The sequence below is a fragment of the Mobula birostris genome, chromosome 16 (genome assembly GCF_030028105.1).
Source record: "Mobula birostris isolate sMobBir1 chromosome 16, sMobBir1.hap1, whole genome shotgun sequence".
In the NCBI taxonomy this organism is placed as follows: domain Eukaryota; kingdom Metazoa; phylum Chordata; class Chondrichthyes; order Myliobatiformes; family Myliobatidae; genus Mobula; species Mobula birostris.
This window is the reverse complement of record NC_092385.1, coordinates 30,144,263-30,162,234: the sequence shown is the minus strand read 5'-3', so window position 1 is coordinate 30,162,234 and position 17,972 is coordinate 30,144,263. Positions and strand designations below refer to the sequence as shown.

Genomic DNA, 17,972 nt, shown 5'->3' with positions numbered 1-17,972 from the left:
AAAGGAATTCGTTCAAATTTTTGCTTCCCATAGCCTCCATGCTATGGAATTCCATCATGCCATTATCATAAGTCTGTAAAACCATAAGATATAGAAGCAGAATTAGGCCACTTGGCCCATCGAGTCTGCTCTGCCATTTCATCATGGCTGATCCAATTTTCCTCTCAGCCCCAATCTCCTGCCCTCTCTTGGTATCCCTTCATGCCCTGACCAAACAAGAATCTATCAACTTCTGCCTTAAATCTATATAAAGACTTGACCTCCACAGCTTGCCTGTAGCAAAAAAGTTCCATGGATTCGCCACTTTCTGGCTAAAGAAATTCACACTTCATCTCACACTCCACTGAGCTACATTAGCACCCAATCTTATTTGGAAATTCTCACCCAACTGTAATACCCCAAGCACATTGACCAGCTACATGTTCCATAGTTGACCAACTCTGGCCATTTATTCATCCCTAGTTTCCTTTCCTCACTAATCAGTATGGGACTGACAATTCCTTAAGCCTTAAATTCTGAAATCCTTTCTCTTACCTCCCTGCCTATCCTTCTTCTTTAAGACAATTTTTAAAGCCTACTCTTTGAGTGAAGTTTCAGTTTGAGAATGCCATACAATCTAATCTGCTGCATTTAGCATTTCACAACATTAAATGTCCTACATAAAATCAGATCGTTACATTTGTACAGAATAGAAATGAAGAATAACTGACATGCCTAAAACCAATTATGCTCAGTGCAATCCCCACTAAATATTATGATCCATCTCTATTTATTGATCTTCATTTTCTCCTTGCACAATAGATGAGCTGAAATGTTCAGCTGTCTGTGAAGCATACGCAGTATGAATAGTTTGTTATGATTATAATCGGCATGTAAATGCCGTGTAAAGATGATAAAACTTAGATAATTAGGAACACTCTTGATCAACATGAATTATGTTGCAAAATCATGCATAGAAAATTCTTTATAACCCAAGAATTTAAGCAACACTATGAAAACAAGAATTACAGTTGCCATGGTTACAACCACCAGAAAACAAATCCACCATAAAATCAGCATGTATAATTTTTTAAGAAAATATTTTATAATACTGATTTAGGGAACAAGTTCACAAATAAATGGCGTGATGCATTTGAAAGCTAATAGTCTCCTTTTGTTGACATACTGTTGGGTTGATAATAACTAACCAATTCAGCAGAAGGTGCCTTAAAATAAGATTTGTAACTTGCCACTGCATTGTTGATTCTGATTAGTCAATTGCAACTTTCACAAGGTATATTAATATGCAGCTGCCAATTTCTGCTTTGAAGGACACTTTTGATATGAAATTAGAATCGTATGATCCACTTTGGATTCTAATAGCCATTTTAGTGTAGATCTGCATGGATTAAAGTTTCTAAGTAGTTTCACTGGAGGTATGGAAGCACATGAAAGCATGTTTTGAAAAAGAGATCAAAGAAGGGGACTATTCGGCTGTTCCATTTTACACATAGTACACACTGTAGTCCTTCTCCCATGATACACAAAACTTTCTTAACATCCACCCGGTGAGTTAACAAAACCCATCCAAAACCACATCATAGGTAAAAAAGCAATGTCAGAATGTTAAAGTTGAAATTTCACTCCATAGAAAGAAGACATCACAAAAAGGCATCCAGAATTCGAACTAATTTTATGTACTGTTTAGTGTAAGTAATTTATGACAATTTTTTTTACATTGTCAGCATCATACAAATACAGACATGCAGTTGGTGCTATTAAAGTGTTGTATGTTATAAATAATGCAAGGCATTAATCTGGCATCTGTGCTTGATGAAATGAGCTATAGTTTTGCAAACCATATTCTGAATATATAATGTCCATTTTAAAGAATATCTGAATTATTAATAGCATTATAATGCTGTTATTGGATTGTTTATATTGATCTAAATATTTTGAACACAGGAAAAAAATCATATTCCTTGCCAAAGCTGTAAATCCACCTTTCAATGCAATGAAAATTTGGCCCAATAATCTGTTTTACTGACTGCCATATAAACAATGAAGACAAAAGTTAATCTAGCTAATGATTCAGTAAAGTTCCTTTCCTGGCTGTGAGTTTGAGTTCAGAAACTACTATTGGCATTTGCCTTTTCTGGTTAAGAGGGAAACTCAACCAGTGTTCAACAGTGTTTAAAAGGTTGCAGCCCCATTTTCTACAAGGAACAACAAAGCAGCAAGAGGCCGAAAGAGCTCACAGGTCCTTGGGCAAATGGAAAACCATCACCTGTTTTCAATATTTCACCTGCATTTTGAGAAGCACATGCATTTTGGAAAACAATATGCAAATTCAGCTGTGTTATTACCCTCCTTGTTGGAGCCATTTGACTAATGTGACTAGTGTTGCTGTGTAGGCTTCAGTTATAAAGGAAAGCAAAGCGATGTTGAGTGTGACAGGTTGCTGCGTTGTTGTATTTCATGGTATTCAGCTATTAATTAATGGTTATATTCCACAGAGGAACAGTAAACTCCTGAGAAAATAATGATGTTAAAAGTCAAACTCAGATCTCCTTCGATCATATTTGATGAGTAATTATAAAGACTTTTTCTGTTATATCTCACCCCCATCTTGATCTTGCTGTGTATCCATTATGCCCCACTTCATAATAAAAAAAATAGGATTTCCACTTGGAAAATTACTTTCTAATTCAAAGTAATTCTTTTAGTATTGGAGAATATTAACTGAATGAGTGCTGAACAAATAATATCATTATGGTTTAGTCCAGAAACAACCTCTGCAGCTGCACACCAAATACCCCCTCAACATCACATCTGCCTTATGTGTGGTGGTGATAATAACTTGGGTTAGCCTTGGGCATACAGATGCAAAAAATTTCAGGGAGACTTACTTCCAAGCTCGACCTAACATAAGAAATTGGGCTCAAGCAGGTCTTAAAGTTGGAGTGGTGGTTTTTTTGGCAGATAATTTGAGTGTAGTTATTTCTGAGGATACTAATAATGAGTGTACTAATAATTAGAAGAATCTAGCATCAGTGATGGAAACATAGAAAAATAAGAGCAGATGTAGGCCATTTGGCCTTCTGAGCAGTCATCACACAATCATGAATGTATTGTTTGCAAGTCAGCAATATATTACCACTCTCTCCTCATATATCCTTTATATGTCTTGGAATTTATCTTTAAAAGTCAATGGTCTGGCCTCTAGTGCCTTGTGATAGCAAATTCCACACGTTCACCACCTCTGTATGAAGAAATTTCTCCTCTACTCAGTTCTAAATCTGTTGATCTGAGATAGTGAAACTTCACTTTAGACATCCTAGCCAAGAGCTAAAATCCTTCCTGCATCCAATCTATCTGGTCCTGTCAGAATATATTAGTTTAATTAAGATTACCTCTCTTTCTTCTAAACCATAATGAAAATAATCTCAACCTAGATTAGTCAACTAAATCTCTTGTCATGCAGCAATCACACTATCAAAGAAATCAGTCTGATAGCATTATAATTATAAAAGTAACATAATTTCCATTCATTTTCACATGTAATTATTTAACCGTTTCACTCTATGGTCCTGATCTTCCTTCATTCTAATGAGTGCTAAAAAAAACTCATCCAAAATCCATCCCTCCCCAAAAGACAAATACTTCTTATCCCCTTCAATTACAAACCAATGTTGTCTTCCTGCAGTATTCCTTTCAGTAACCTCAATCTGAACCTAGACTAGGATACTCAGTATTTACAAATAACCTAACTGAGAAAATCATGTGAGTTTTAGCAGCATATTTTCATTCATTCATTCAGGATTAGTGACAAATCTCACATAATGAATGCCAGAAAAGAGCAGGTAATTCTCTGTTAAATTAAAAGGCTTTTTACAAAGGCCACCAAGTGGATTTTAAATTTTATGAGTGAAGTTTATCAAATGTAACTCCTGTGTTTGAGTGTAGTTACAGTAACATCACTTCTGTCGCACCATCACAGATAACCTGAAAATGGCAGCTGTCTTTGAAAACAATGGAAATAATCAAATAGTGCATTTAAAAGTATGTTTATTAAATCACATTAATGATGGCATTAACTCCACACCTTTGTTGCAATGGATCATTTGTTTATTTTAGAATTTGCAATAACAACTTCAATATGAAGGAGGGGGATTTAAATGATAAGGAATACCAGTAACCAGTTGAATCAGACTAGCTTGTCAACTTGATAAGTTTTGAACTCCATTAGGCTCCAATACATTTAATTATACTCCAAGTCAAAATGCCTTATATGTTTCATTAATTTGGATTATAGTGGGCTAGATTTTATGGTACTGCATGTGTATTCATTGAAACTTATTATCTATTCTTCAAAAATTTTATAGATACCCCTGCTGTGTTTGCGTCCACACCACCCACCACTCGCTGAGTAAAATACTTATCCCACACAATTTACCCCTTTGAACCTACCCTTATCACCTTAAAAACACATTTGAATAATCTATTGGCTAAAGGGGGTGGTGGGGTGGGGTTACACCTCTACCAAGGGAGGTTTTAGGTGTTCCTTCCTTCCATTAGCCTTCAGTTCACCCTTGCTTGGACAAAGTGTAGCACATGCTTAATCCCCCTCCCCCAAATCAGGGCCACATGAAGCCATGGGAGCAGGTGGGGGATGGTGGTATGAGCAGCTGGTGTGTATTCCTAAATCCAATTCCTAAATGGACATTGAACCCACGAACACTACATCACATTTTTTTTATTACTTCTGTTTTTGAACTATTTTTACTTTAACTATTTAATATACATGTACTGTATTTACTTACTGTAATTGATTTACTTATTTTTTTCCTATATTATCATGTATTGCATGGTACTGCTGCTGCTAAGTTAACAAATTTCATGACATATGCTGGTGATTTTAAACCTGATTCTGATATCAAAAGTTATGGTTATGCGATCACTGATGGCAGGCGGACAGTCCCTGAAGAGTACTGATAATGGCTCGGACCACCGGTCTTGTAAAGACACTGCCTGGAAGAAGGCAGTGGTAAACCACTTCTGTAGGAGAATTTGCCAAGCACAATCATGGTCGTGAGACCGTGATAGCCTACGTCATATGACACAGCACATAATGATGACAATGATGCTTGGCGAAAGTCATGGATACCTCAAGAAATAGTGTTTTTTAGTCTGTTAGTCATACTATATCTATAATTTGTGGTTGGTTTGGACCCTGGGGTGCTGAATTTAACACCTATGACATTCCCTCTGCAAACACTCTCCATCACTATATCAAAACAAATTCAGTGAAAGAAACACTGAGGCCTGAACGTTTCAGTTTTAGTTTTGGTTCACTTGGGAATATTACTTTAGCTTCAGCAAAATCAGGTGTTTTTGGGTATTTACATCTTTCACTCAGGGGGTGGATGCATCAATTTTTAGCCCACATAAATTGAAAATTGTAATAACACCAATTACAGATTAGCCTCAGGCTTCCAACAAAATCTTCATTTCCTTTCATGTAATGACAAACTCCTTTTAGTTTCTGGCCATTTTTCACCAGTGTCATGTCAAGCACATTTTACAAACAAGTGGTTTACATCATTAGTTTGTATATACATATTAATGGCTACACACACACACACACACACACACACACACACATACACACATATATATTTCATCAGGATATATTAATGAAACCATAACTTCTACAGGCTTGATATATATTGTTGATACAGAGTGTATTGGCGGAAAAAAGGATGTTCAGGCTTCTTTTTCCCTATTGGCATAGGATTCTTCATTGTCATTTTTATAACAATGTTTTTTGACCAGTCAGCGTTGTTGCCTCTGAACTGAGTCCCTGAACCTGGAGGATTGGTGGACTACTCTTAGTCTTGTCTCTACCCTTTGACCTGTTTGGCATGGGTGACCCTACCAAGAGTCAAAGCACAAGGCCCTGATTCCAGCCAACACAGCTTTTCAGGTCATTGAGGCATGAACGTTTCCAAACCCTATGCAAGGACGTGGTCCTCTCGAAGGAAAAATAATATCTGTAACACCATTTACTGCTGGTGTACCAAGTTTCCTTAAGATACAAAGTAAATGAAATTCCTATCCACAATTACTTAGATAATGCAAGTATCTTTTGATCTATTATTTGTTGTTGAGGTAGTTAAGATGTAAGTATTTTACATATTTGTTTACAACTGCCTTCTTAAGAAATTCCTTAAGGTTTGTAACTGTTCATCAAATAATAAAAAAACATGCAGGGATGACTTCCAAGTTGGGAAAATGACATTTAAAATTCAAGCCATTGAGTTATTGCTTTGTGGATAGTTTAATGTTGATGTTTTATTCAGTGATTCAGCACCTTCCTGATTAAGTCTAAAACCTCATCAGCACACATAACCCAAAGCTCAGTGACTTTGGGTCTTCAGTATAATTTAAACTGTACTCTCTGCTTCGTGTAAGCTGATAGGCATTATGCAGGGGCTCACTAGGTAGATTTAAAGATCTTCTACGTAGAATTAGTGAGTCTGAGGTACTATATCTCAGGTTCTAACTTTTGCCACCTGCTAAGGCTCCTGAGACTTGCCACCTTCCAGCCTGTTGGGTGACATTGGATGTTTTGGGTGACAGTCAGCCAGCTGCAACATGGACCAGATCTAACAATCAAGCCACAATTAGATCAGCTTTTGCTGCTTGCCAGCAAGAATTAAGACCTTTAATATTTTCTCATTTACCTTTAATGATGAATTGTAATCATATGGCATAGGAAGCAGCAATTGGCCCATCTTGCCTGTGACCACTGGTACCACACACTGACTTGTTTCCCAGAGCCCCCTGTAGCCGATTTACTTCTCAAGTATACATGCTATTCCTTTTTGAGAGTTAACTTGCATTCACACTTGAAGTTGTGCATACCCAAAAGCTTGCTGGATTTTGTTTTTGATTCTGCAGAATTGTGTATTGAATATTCCCCCTAGGAAGGTCACCCAGTCTGACCGATCCTGCCTACACTGTCAGAGATCAAACTCTTGAGTATCTGTTTAAAACTTGCTGCAAGCACCAGTCTGCCAAAAACAAAACAAGTGACACCAATACATTACAACTGGTAGTGACCTTATGTGTCATTCATAAATTTGCCACTTAGTTTGCAGAACATTTTGAAAATCCCACAGCAGAATATGGATCAGAATTTTGTGATCGATTTCCTGCACAATCCTGCATGAGCAGTGTGCTTCTCCATGGTCCTTGAACATTTTCTTTCTTGATGTCACCTAATACACAATGCTTTGAAGTTCCATGAGCTTACTTCCCCAGGCTCCAAATAAAAACAGCCTCCCAGATTGTCTCATTTCTTTAGACATGCTGTGTTCAAACACAAAAGAGCAGCTTGGAAACCCAGCTCCCAGTATTGGTTGGAAAAGTGGAATATGGCCTTGAGTTTTTGGATGTTGAAAGGAACAATCTAGAAGAATCGTGAATTTTAAACAGCTATTTTGCTATTTCATAATTGAAAGTATTATTATACTTTTTTTTACCTTTTGTAAATATTACTTACAAAATAATGTTTCGTATTATTGGAGAATGTGAGCTGAATATTATCTTTCAATGCACAGGAACAGGGAAGCATACCCGTGACAGGAGATTTGATTTATTTGGCAGCATAGTCCTTGGAGCAGATTTAACTTAGTCATTCCATTAACATATTGGGCAGCATCAAACAGCAGGGAGAAGTCCACAGCTAACAGGATTACAAAGCTGGAGATAACCATGGAAATCAGCAGTTGGAATGTCAACCCCATTTCTGCACTCAAGATCATAAGCAACTTATTGACCTCGTTACATGTTGAAGAATGGGCACATTGCCACATTCACATTGATTTCATTTAGCGTGTTACCTCACTTACCTTCTTAAGTCCACAGAAAGACCCAGACTCAACGTCTTTCAGAGCAGCTTCTTCTCCTCCACCACTGGATTTCTAAACACTTCATGAACTCATGAACTGCACCTCAATGTTTATCTTCTACACTATTTATTTCTTCTGTAACTCATAGTCATTTTTATGTCTTGTACTTTACTGCTGCCACTAAATGACAAATTTCACGACATGTAGTACGTCAGTGATAGTAAATCTAATTATGAAGCTGAACCTGAAACACATCACTTTTTGCACCAGCTCTGAATGCAGATGTATCTCTCTGTATACACGTAGTGCCCTCCCAATCTTCCCAGTCGCCACCGACACTCAGCGGCGCTCTGTCATTCCTTTTCCTCATCATCACCAATTGCAGAAGTTAGTACAGAATACTGTGAACACTTGAGAAAGGACAGAATTCTCAGTCTCAATACACACAACATTTGCTTATCTGAACTGAAGAATGATCATGCATGTCATGAAAATTGTGAAAAAAAATCTTCCCTTGAAAATTTTAATCCATGCCTTTACTATTTCACCTGATCTGCAGGTTGTACTGCAAAAGGAGAACAACTCCTCCCCAGACAAATGCCTTCCACAGAACTACTCAGACACAGAATGTGTTTGCAGTTAATGCCTCACCCCTCATTAGTCAGCCACAGGTGCAGAGACAAGGGCCACAATCTACAGACATCAGGATATCAGGATCCTCCAATCTCTGCCCAGGTGGGAGCAGATGTCAATCTGGGGATGAAACAGAAATTGTGTGCAGCTCTGTTAGGATTCCCAGCCCCAGAAAGTCCTCTTGCAGGGAGATTAAAGGAATGCATATTGAGCATAAGATTCATGTCACAAACATTTGCAATGATGCCATTGACCCTAAGAAGAATTCCACATGCAAGCATCAAATGTAGCAATCCAACTAATGTAGCTACTGTAGGTCTTTACTAAGGGCTTACAGATTATGAGTGTCACTTTTCAAAAAGTTGAAAGATACCCGAGCATTGGCTGCTCCATGCCTCACTTCCATATTAAAAAAATGCAGTGCCTCACAGAGGGAAATGTCAGAAGACCACAAGAGCACATAGGGTTCTGCTAAAAAGAATCAGAATCATATTTATGATGTGAATTTGTTTTGAAGAGCATTATGTTACTAACTAGCAGTGGAGTGTTGTGCTTCTGCTCGTCTGTATGGTTGAGAATGAGACAACTTGTACATTGAGTTTGTCTCCATGCTGTTCTCATAATGCACTTACCCATTGCACCCATGTGCCTTCAACCTTCAGGCCTTGTTCTGATGACCTTTTTACAGTTTGTGCTGCCAAAGGTTATTTAAATAATTTCTGATCTTTAAGAGGTTAAAATCATGTAAATAGCAAAAATATAAAAATAATACAAATAATGCAAATTAAATATGAATGTCATACCTTTACTTAAATTCACATTTAATTTGCATTTTTATTAGTTTTAGTCTTAATATTACTTTATGTATATAAATAATATACATATAACATCTTACATAAAAGTCTTAAAAGTCTTTATATCACTTTATGTTTGGTTTTAATTATATTGAATACTATTAATTTATTTTAGATAATTAAAACCAAACATAAAGGGATATAAAGAGAAATAAACACCAAAATTGTAATCCCTTTAATGAAGGCAGAAGTATTATTCATATGAGATGGGTGAAGGGATGCAAATCATGCTTTACTCAATATGAGCATTTGACATTTTTTCCACTCCCATACTGTATTGTGCTGACCTATGAGAAGCACCATGTTAGTGGTCCTTTATCAAACATTTTGCAAAAGGTATGCATGGTTTGTACTCAACCTCAAGGCATTTTCTGACATTACTTTCTCACATGCCCGAAAAGTTCCTTTTTAACTTTTGTGGAATAGTGAGACTATGGGCAGCCTTTGAGCAGCAGGGTCAGAGAAGGTGTGTATGGTTGTTTGTTAGACTGGATTGTGTTGAGGCAAAAATTGTCATCCAGATTTCATTGATGGCATAGCTAAAGGCGAACAGAATCCAGGAATTCAATGCAGCAATGTCTTCTGTTTCTAGGGCACTGGCTGAATCTTCTTCCTTCTCTTTTTCTTTAGACATAGAGACTGAGTCCAACACTTGCTGCCCTGAGCAGACCACCACTGTTCTTGATACTATGCCTGGATCATGTTGAAAAGAAATCAAGGAATCTAAAATACAATCTGAAATGTATTTTTGCTTGTGAACATTTCAAATGAACAGATGGCTTTGACTGGAGCACTTCAGATCATTACCACAGTTCCTCACCAGGCTAATCAATCATGTTTTCAATGAGCAGTTGGAAGATGATAGTTGGAAGGTGTAGGATGATTGGATCCTGGCAGCTGTATAAGTATTTATTTTAAAGTGCAATACATTATTATAAATTAATGAACACATACATATATATGTGTTCCAGAGCTAGAGAAAGATCTTGTGGTTGCAGGTCAGATGACCATCAATGATATGAAATCTTTTCTAGTTGGTGAACACTCTAGCAGATCTAGGTATACCTCTACAGTCACATGGTATGTAGTTGCAGTAATGAAAAGCAGGCATGTTGTGGTTGGTGAGGGTCTTTAGCGATGGATGCCACCTTCTTGAGGCACTGCCATTTGACGATGTCCTCAATGATAGGGAGGGCTGGCCCATGACGGAGCTGCCTGAAGCTACAACCCACTGCAGACTCTTATGGTCCTGTGCATCGGAGCCCCCATACCAGGCGGTGATGCAACGAGCCACAATGCTCTCCACCGTACATCTGTAGAAATTCGCAGAAGTGTTTGGTGGCACACCAGATCTCCTCACGTTCCTAATGAAGTAAAGCTACTGGTGCGCCTTCTTTGTGATTCTTTAAGTGTTGACTCAATTCCCACTTGTCAGTGCAGTAGCAATGCAGAAGTTGCAAACTTTACATGTAGGTCCAAACAGGAGCGGGTATCAATACCATATGCAGCTCATGTTTACCATACCAAGAGAGAGTGAACTGTTATACAGCCAATAGTTGGGTCAGATGAACAATTATTAGCCCGAAATGTTAACTCCGCTGCTCTGTCCACAGATACTGCACAAACTGTTGAATATTTTCAGTACTTTGTTTTTATTTGTGATTTGCAGCATCTATAGATTTTTTGCTTCTCTGTGTCATGATCTTGTCGGACTGAGGTCAAGTAACCAGATTCATAGAAAAACATTTCTCTTCTGGAGTGGTAAGTTTGATTTCCTTTTTATAGTATTGTGCACATTCCTTTGGAATAAGATCTACAGGCCATTGCAGGTAATATATGGGGTCCATTTTTACCAACATACATCAGTTGATTATGTCCTTAAGTCACCAAAAATTACTTGCTATAATAATCATACTTCCATGGTATGTGCTTGAATGCACTTGTTCATATGTAGGGATGCCTGTATATTGGAGATTTGTAACTCAGATACATCTGTATCAGTTTAAGAGTATAAGACCATAAGACAGAGAGGCAGAATAAGACCTTTGTGTCTTCTGCACCATTCCATCGTGGCTGATTCATTATCCCTCTCAACTCCATTCTCCTGCCTTCTCCCTGTAACCTGTGGTGCCCTGACTAATCAAGAATCTATCAATCCCTGCTATAAATATACCCAATGACTTGGCTTTCACAACTATCTGTAGCAATAAATTCTACACATTCAGCACTTTCTCATCATCTCTGTTATCTAAGTGGCTGTAGTTCTACTCTGAGGCTATGCCCTCTGGTCCTAAAATCTCCCTCTATCAAAAACATCCACTGAAAGTTAACTCTATCTAGGGCTTCCATTATTCGATAGGTTTCAATGAGACCCCTCCTCATTCTTCTGAACTCGAGGTGAGTACAGGCCCAGGGCCATTAAACGCTCCTCATACAGTAATTCTTTCTTTCCTGGGATCATCCTTGTGTGCATCCTTTGGACCCTCTCCAATGCCAGCACATCTTTTCTTCGAGAAGGAGCCCAAAACTGCTCACAATATTCCAACTGCGGCCTGACTGATGCTTTATAAAGCCTAAGCATTACATCCTTGCTTTTATATTCTAGACCTCTTGAAATGAATGCTAACATTGCACTTGCCTTCCTTATAATTGACTCAACCTTTAGGGAATCCTGCAAGAGGACTCCTAAGCCCCTTTGCACCTATGATTTTTGAAATTTTCTGCCCATTTAGAAAATTGGTTATGCCTTTATTCCTTCCACCTAAGTGCACGACCATACACTTCCAGACACTATATTCCGTCAGCCACTTCTTTGCCCCGTCTCCCAATTTGTTTAAAATTTGAAGTTTAAATCAGCTTGAACCATAAACAAGTGCCAATTCATATAAAAAGAAACCTTAGAACAGAAAAACTGGTTAACTAGTTTCCGAAAGTTATTCAGCAAGCAATCAGTGAAAATTTTATATCATAATGAGATCATATTGTTGAAGTTCAGACACATACTGTAGCTGATTAATGAAAGATTGAATAGTTCCTTCAGTGAATTATCATACTAAACACAATAAGAATATAAAAACATACCTGAAAGGATATGAAAATCCAATCTCTATATTCAGGTTACTTTCAGATTTGTTTGCACAATCCACACTGACTTTCAGTGCTCCTGAGTAACCACCACATGTTGCAAATGCAAAGATTGCAAAAATCTGCCAAGAGAAAAAAAAATGGACATTTGACCTATTGTGGCAAGTTGCTATTGTATTTTAACCATCAAGGCAGAATGAAAAAGCTATTTATAAAATGACTGTTTAATCAAAATCGATTAAATTCATTAAACAGAGATTAACTAGAGATCTGTGCATTTGACCTCCTTTTCTTCAGTTGGACCCAGCAACCACAGCGCATTAATGTGCTGAGCTGTACTTCAGCAGCAGGCCATGACTGGTGAACATTCCACAACATCAGACACTGACCATCAGCAAAATAGTTTACTTTATCTTGTTGCTTGAATTAATTCTTAGTATTGGTTAAAATTAAATTTTTAAAAAGTAATCATTTTACAATGCACATAAGATTTTGAATAGTTTTAAAACATCTCCTATTATCTGTTCAAAAGTCTTCATTTCTCCCATTACCATTCTTGTGCCTATTTTGTATTAAAATAAGTGCAATGGTCCATCAGAGTGAAAGTGGTGGTATTTGCCTCTGACCTTAAGGAAACTGTATCTCGTTTCCCAAATACATTTGCTGTCTGCCATTAGTTACAGGAACACCTGGTGCCCAGCAGCAGTGAAGGCAACAAGCAAGTTGAATTCTTTAAAGAATAAATCAGGAGCTAAAGCCCACAATTTTAAACTAGCATTTAAAATAATTTAGAGTTTGGAACGTGCGCTCAACATTAATGCAGATATTCAAATATCATTGAGTAAAATGGAAAAAAATGTGCAATAATATGAAATATTGAACAGCGAGCATCACAATCCATATGATACTTTTAGTCTAGAGATTATGTTAAGCAATAACTATGGTTTAGAAAATTTAAACTCCCCAGTAAATGATCACATACATTTCCTGTAGTGAGTACAATTTGGAATTAATTTAGTTTCTCACTGATCCACTTATTAACAAAGATTCAATCAATAAGACCTATGAGGGCCCAAGGAATCTAAGAGAGCAACTTCAGATTTTCAGTATTTAATGAACAATTACTTAGTCCTTAACAACGATAAAAAAACAAGCCAAAATATATCATAAATATTATTGATTGCTATAGGAGTGTAATGCAATGGAAAACATAACCTAAAAATTACAAAAATAGAATTTTTTTTGAAATGTTGAAATGCTTGAAACTGCTGCTATCCCAGTTAATATATTGATCACAGTGCAGAATTAGTTAATTATATGGGTGGGGTGGTGTATTGGTTAACAGAACATTATTACAGTGACAGTGACCTGGGTTCAGATCTGCCGTTGTCTGTGAAGAATTTGTATGTTCTTCCTTTGACCATGTGGTTTGCTCCCACATAACAAAGATGTACGGGTTACTAGGTTAATTGGTCACATGGGTGTCATTGAGCCAGGAGGGCCCATTACCATGGCGTGTCTCTAAATAAAAATAAATTAAAGCTCTACATAATAAAATGGATACCAGACTGAGCTGATACTGTGGAATGATAAACCCAGAACAATTATGATTTGGACTTTACCCCATGATCCTATGGTTGGGTTTTTAATAAAAAGTCTGTTATTAAAGCAGAAGTATCTCTACTAATCTAAAATGGATATTGTTCTAAAACAATTAATAATTAATCCTGATATAAAGCACCAGAAAATATATGCTCAGGATATTCTGTTTAAAAGTGAAAAAAAAAAACAACTCAATGTTTGATTTGAACTGCCTGGGAAATAATTATAAGTCTATGATCTTATGATTAGAAATTAAAGTCTGATTTCTTTGGGTGTGCTTCACAAAAAGCACCACCAGCCAGTTGGATTTCCTCTAAATAAAATAGTGACATGAGGTAAGATATGGTCAGCGTATTGCTCTGGTGGTTTTGCACACCAGCGCAAACTGCGCTCTATTACATTTCCTGTTGGACCCTGCAAGCAGAGTTTACAGCTATGAAGCCTTTGCTATACTGACTATTGAGAAGCGAGGAAGATTTCTTAGCACATTGACAAAATATCAGTTCAAGTGAAGATGAATGGGTTAAAAACTGATGAACAGAATGGACTGAGAATAGTACATTGCTTGGCCCAGATGACTCACATTTCAAATTGCTGAAGAAAGTACGAGAGAAGATAAGGGAAATAATCCAATCCTCCCCAGATATGAAGGAAGGTTCTTCTTGGACCAAAAAATAATTGAGGTGAAATATGACAGAAAATTTACAAGAGAATGTTAAGTTTGGATGAGACATAATAAACGCAAGAGATCCTGCAAATGTTGGAAGTCCAGGTTAACACACACAAAATCCTGGAGGAACTCAGCAGGCCAGGCAGCATGGATCTCAGCCTGAAACAACAATGCTACCAGACCAGCTCAGTTCCTCCAGGATTTTGTGTGTGTTACAGAGAGAAATGTTGTTCCTCTTTACCCAAGTTACAGAAACTAGGAGGCCACAGATTTCAGGTTTCTTGGCAAGGGTTATCGGAGGTGGGGTCCGCTGTTATGAGGAGGTATGGTAATGACCTAGCACTCATTGCAATGGATGTGGTGGAACAGAGATGATCAATGATTTCATGGTTAAAGGGATTAAAAACTTGCAGGCTATTGGGCTGAGTGGGAGAGCAGGGGGAGACTGAATGGCTCAGCCGAGATCTAACCTGGTCCCAACATATCAATGCACTTATAAAGAAGGCAAGACAGCGGCTATACTTCATAAGGAGTTTGAAGAGATTTGGCAAGTCAACAAAAACACTCAAAAACTTCTATAGATGTATTGTGGTGAGCATTCAGGCAGGCTGCATCACTGTCTGGTATGGAGGGGCTACTGCACAGGACCAAAAGAAGCTGCAGAGGGTTGTAAATCTAGTCAGCTCCATCTTGGGCACTAGCCTACAAAGTACCCTGGACATCTTCAGGGAGTGGTGTCTCAGAAAGGCAGCATCCATTATTAAGGACCTCCAGCACCCAGGGCATGCCCTTTTCTCACTGTTACCATCAGGCAGGAGGTATAGAAGCCTAAAGGCACACACTCAGCGATTCACGGACAGCTTCTTCCCCTCTGCCATCCGATTCTTAAATGGACATTGAACCCTTGGACACTACCTCACTTTTTTAATGTACAATATTTCTGTTTTTTGCAGAATCTATTCAACATTTGTATACTGTAATTGATTGATTTATTTATTATTATTTTAATTTTTTTTTCTTCTATATTATGTATTGCATTGAACTGCTGCTGCTAAGTTAAGCAATTTCATGTAGCATGCCGGTGATAATAAACCTGATTCTGATTCTGGATCGTGCTGTCACATCTCTATAGGAATCACAGGACGATGGCAGGAAAAGCTCTAACCAACGTCCACCCCCACCACCACCACAAGGCATAAGCTGATTGACTCCTGTGCCACAGGCCCAAGCCAGTTTCCCAAGAGTCCCAGAATGACACAGATTAATGGCAAATAAAACCTCGCGAAATCTCAGCAGCTTTTATGCTGTACTTGCCCTTTAAAAATATGGAAGTGGAGCTATTTCTGAGCACTAATGTTTGCTTAATTGACGAATCTGACAATTGCAATGTGATTTATCTCCAGCACACCCAATGTACCTCCAATCTCTTTACTTGTTACTGCTAACCTCCTACTTCTTCCCCTTGATCACTGGAACAATCAAGTGAGTAAAAGCTGAGAATGAGAAAAATCAACTGCACTTGTATTGATTTTAATAAAAGCTACAATGACCAGGATGAAAGGCATCTTTTCTTAATAGGCACACAGGCTGGCAGACAATTTGGGAAAAGAAGGATCTGATGTAATTGTTTTTAATCTTATTATCTGCATATCAAACAGTTTAACTTGGAGAATCACAATATTTGTGCCTCACATATATATAAAAAGTTCAAAGGGTATTTCTAAAGCAATTCACTTTTTAATTTAGATCATGATTTGCTCCTTGAACATCAGTTAGCCTAGACAGAAATAAAAATATATCCTTATTCATTTATAATAGTGCTGTGTCTAATTTTTCAGGAGCAACATAGCTGGAAAATATCCAGTATAGTACACATTGCAGTATTTCAAAATGGAGGTGTTCCACATACGTCAATGCATTCGACTATTCCAGAACATCTAGATGAAACATTTATAGACACAGCAAATTCAATTTAACAATGCATCCCCGTCATAGGAGCCTTTGCAATCTTGGTCTGACCCCAAAGCCAGACTCGCCTAGCAACTTGCAACACTTAAGGCAGAAAGATAGGAGCAGAAGTGGGCCACTCAATCCCTCAGGCCTATTCACAGTTTAATTAAATAAACGTCTGATCTGTATGTGAACTCACTTACCTGCCCTAGTTCCGTGTGTCTAATGCACTTTTACAAGAAAACTCTGCTGGTCAATCTCAGTTTTATTGAAAAGTATGCCCTGGTAAAGGGTCACTAACCCAAAATGTTAACTCTATATCTATTTCCGAAGATACTGTCTGAACTGCTGAGTGTTTGCCTCATTTTGTGTTCACATTTCAATTTTGTTTTAATTTTCTAGTCTCGTCTCTTTGATTGGAGCACCACTCTGTTTTCAAAATCTAACTTGCGAAATCCTCCTGATGTGTGTTTTCTTCATTTTACCAGATAAAACTGTGTGTGCAGCAAGTGCCATTTATTCTGAGGGAAACTTTGGAGGGAACCAGATGGTTCGATTAGTCTTTTGTCCCTAGACCACTGCCAGAGTTTCCTAGCTTCATCCTCTAGTAGAGGCCACAAATACAAAGTAAGGGTGGAGAGATGTAAAGGGAAACTGAGAGGTACACAGCAGGTAGTAAGTACCTGGAATGCTGGAGGAAGTGTCGAAGTGGACACAACTGCAACATTTAAGAGAGATTTGGTTTGGTACATGGAAGGGAAAGGTCTGGAGGGTTATGGGTGAAATGTGGGCAACTGGGACTAGCAGGGAGGATGTTGTGGTTGGCATGGATCAGTTGGGCTGAAAGGCCTGCTTCTGAGCTGTATTACTTTGTGACTCTGTTATAACTTTAAAAATTAAACTCAGCCTAAGAACCTATTAAATATGAATAGGTTGTTTGAGCCTGTACTGTTTTTCATCAAGATTACAATTGATCCATTACCTCAGTTTACTCCACTATCTCCATATCCTTTGATTCTCTTAATGTCTATAAATCTTACAATCACTGTATTAAGTAAATTAAATGACCAAGCTACCACACATTTCCAATGTAGAGACTGCCAAGTGTGCACCATTCTCTGAGTTAAGGTATTTCTTTTCATCTCAACTCTAAATGGACTATCCCTTATTTTGCTACTCTGATGCTAGTTCTAATCAGCCCAGACAGGAGAAACATCCTCCCTGCATTCACCCTGTTGAGCCTCGTAAAAAATTTGTAAACGTCAGTGATAGTACAGCACATTC

The 17,972-nt window shown here is 37.8% G+C and overlaps 1 protein-coding gene across 1 annotated transcript in view; it reads right to left on the bottom strand.

Moving 5' to 3' along the window:
* The window catches only part of synpra (synaptoporin a), a 320,849-nt gene that overhangs the window by 88,649 nt on the left and 214,228 nt on the right, over window positions 1-17,972 (bottom strand). Inside the window, exon 3 of the mRNA XM_072280118.1 lies at window positions 12,464-12,588. Within this exon, the coding sequence (XP_072136219.1) occupies window positions 12,464-12,588 (125 nt within the window). The remainder of the gene's footprint in view (window positions 1-12,463; window positions 12,589-17,972) is intronic.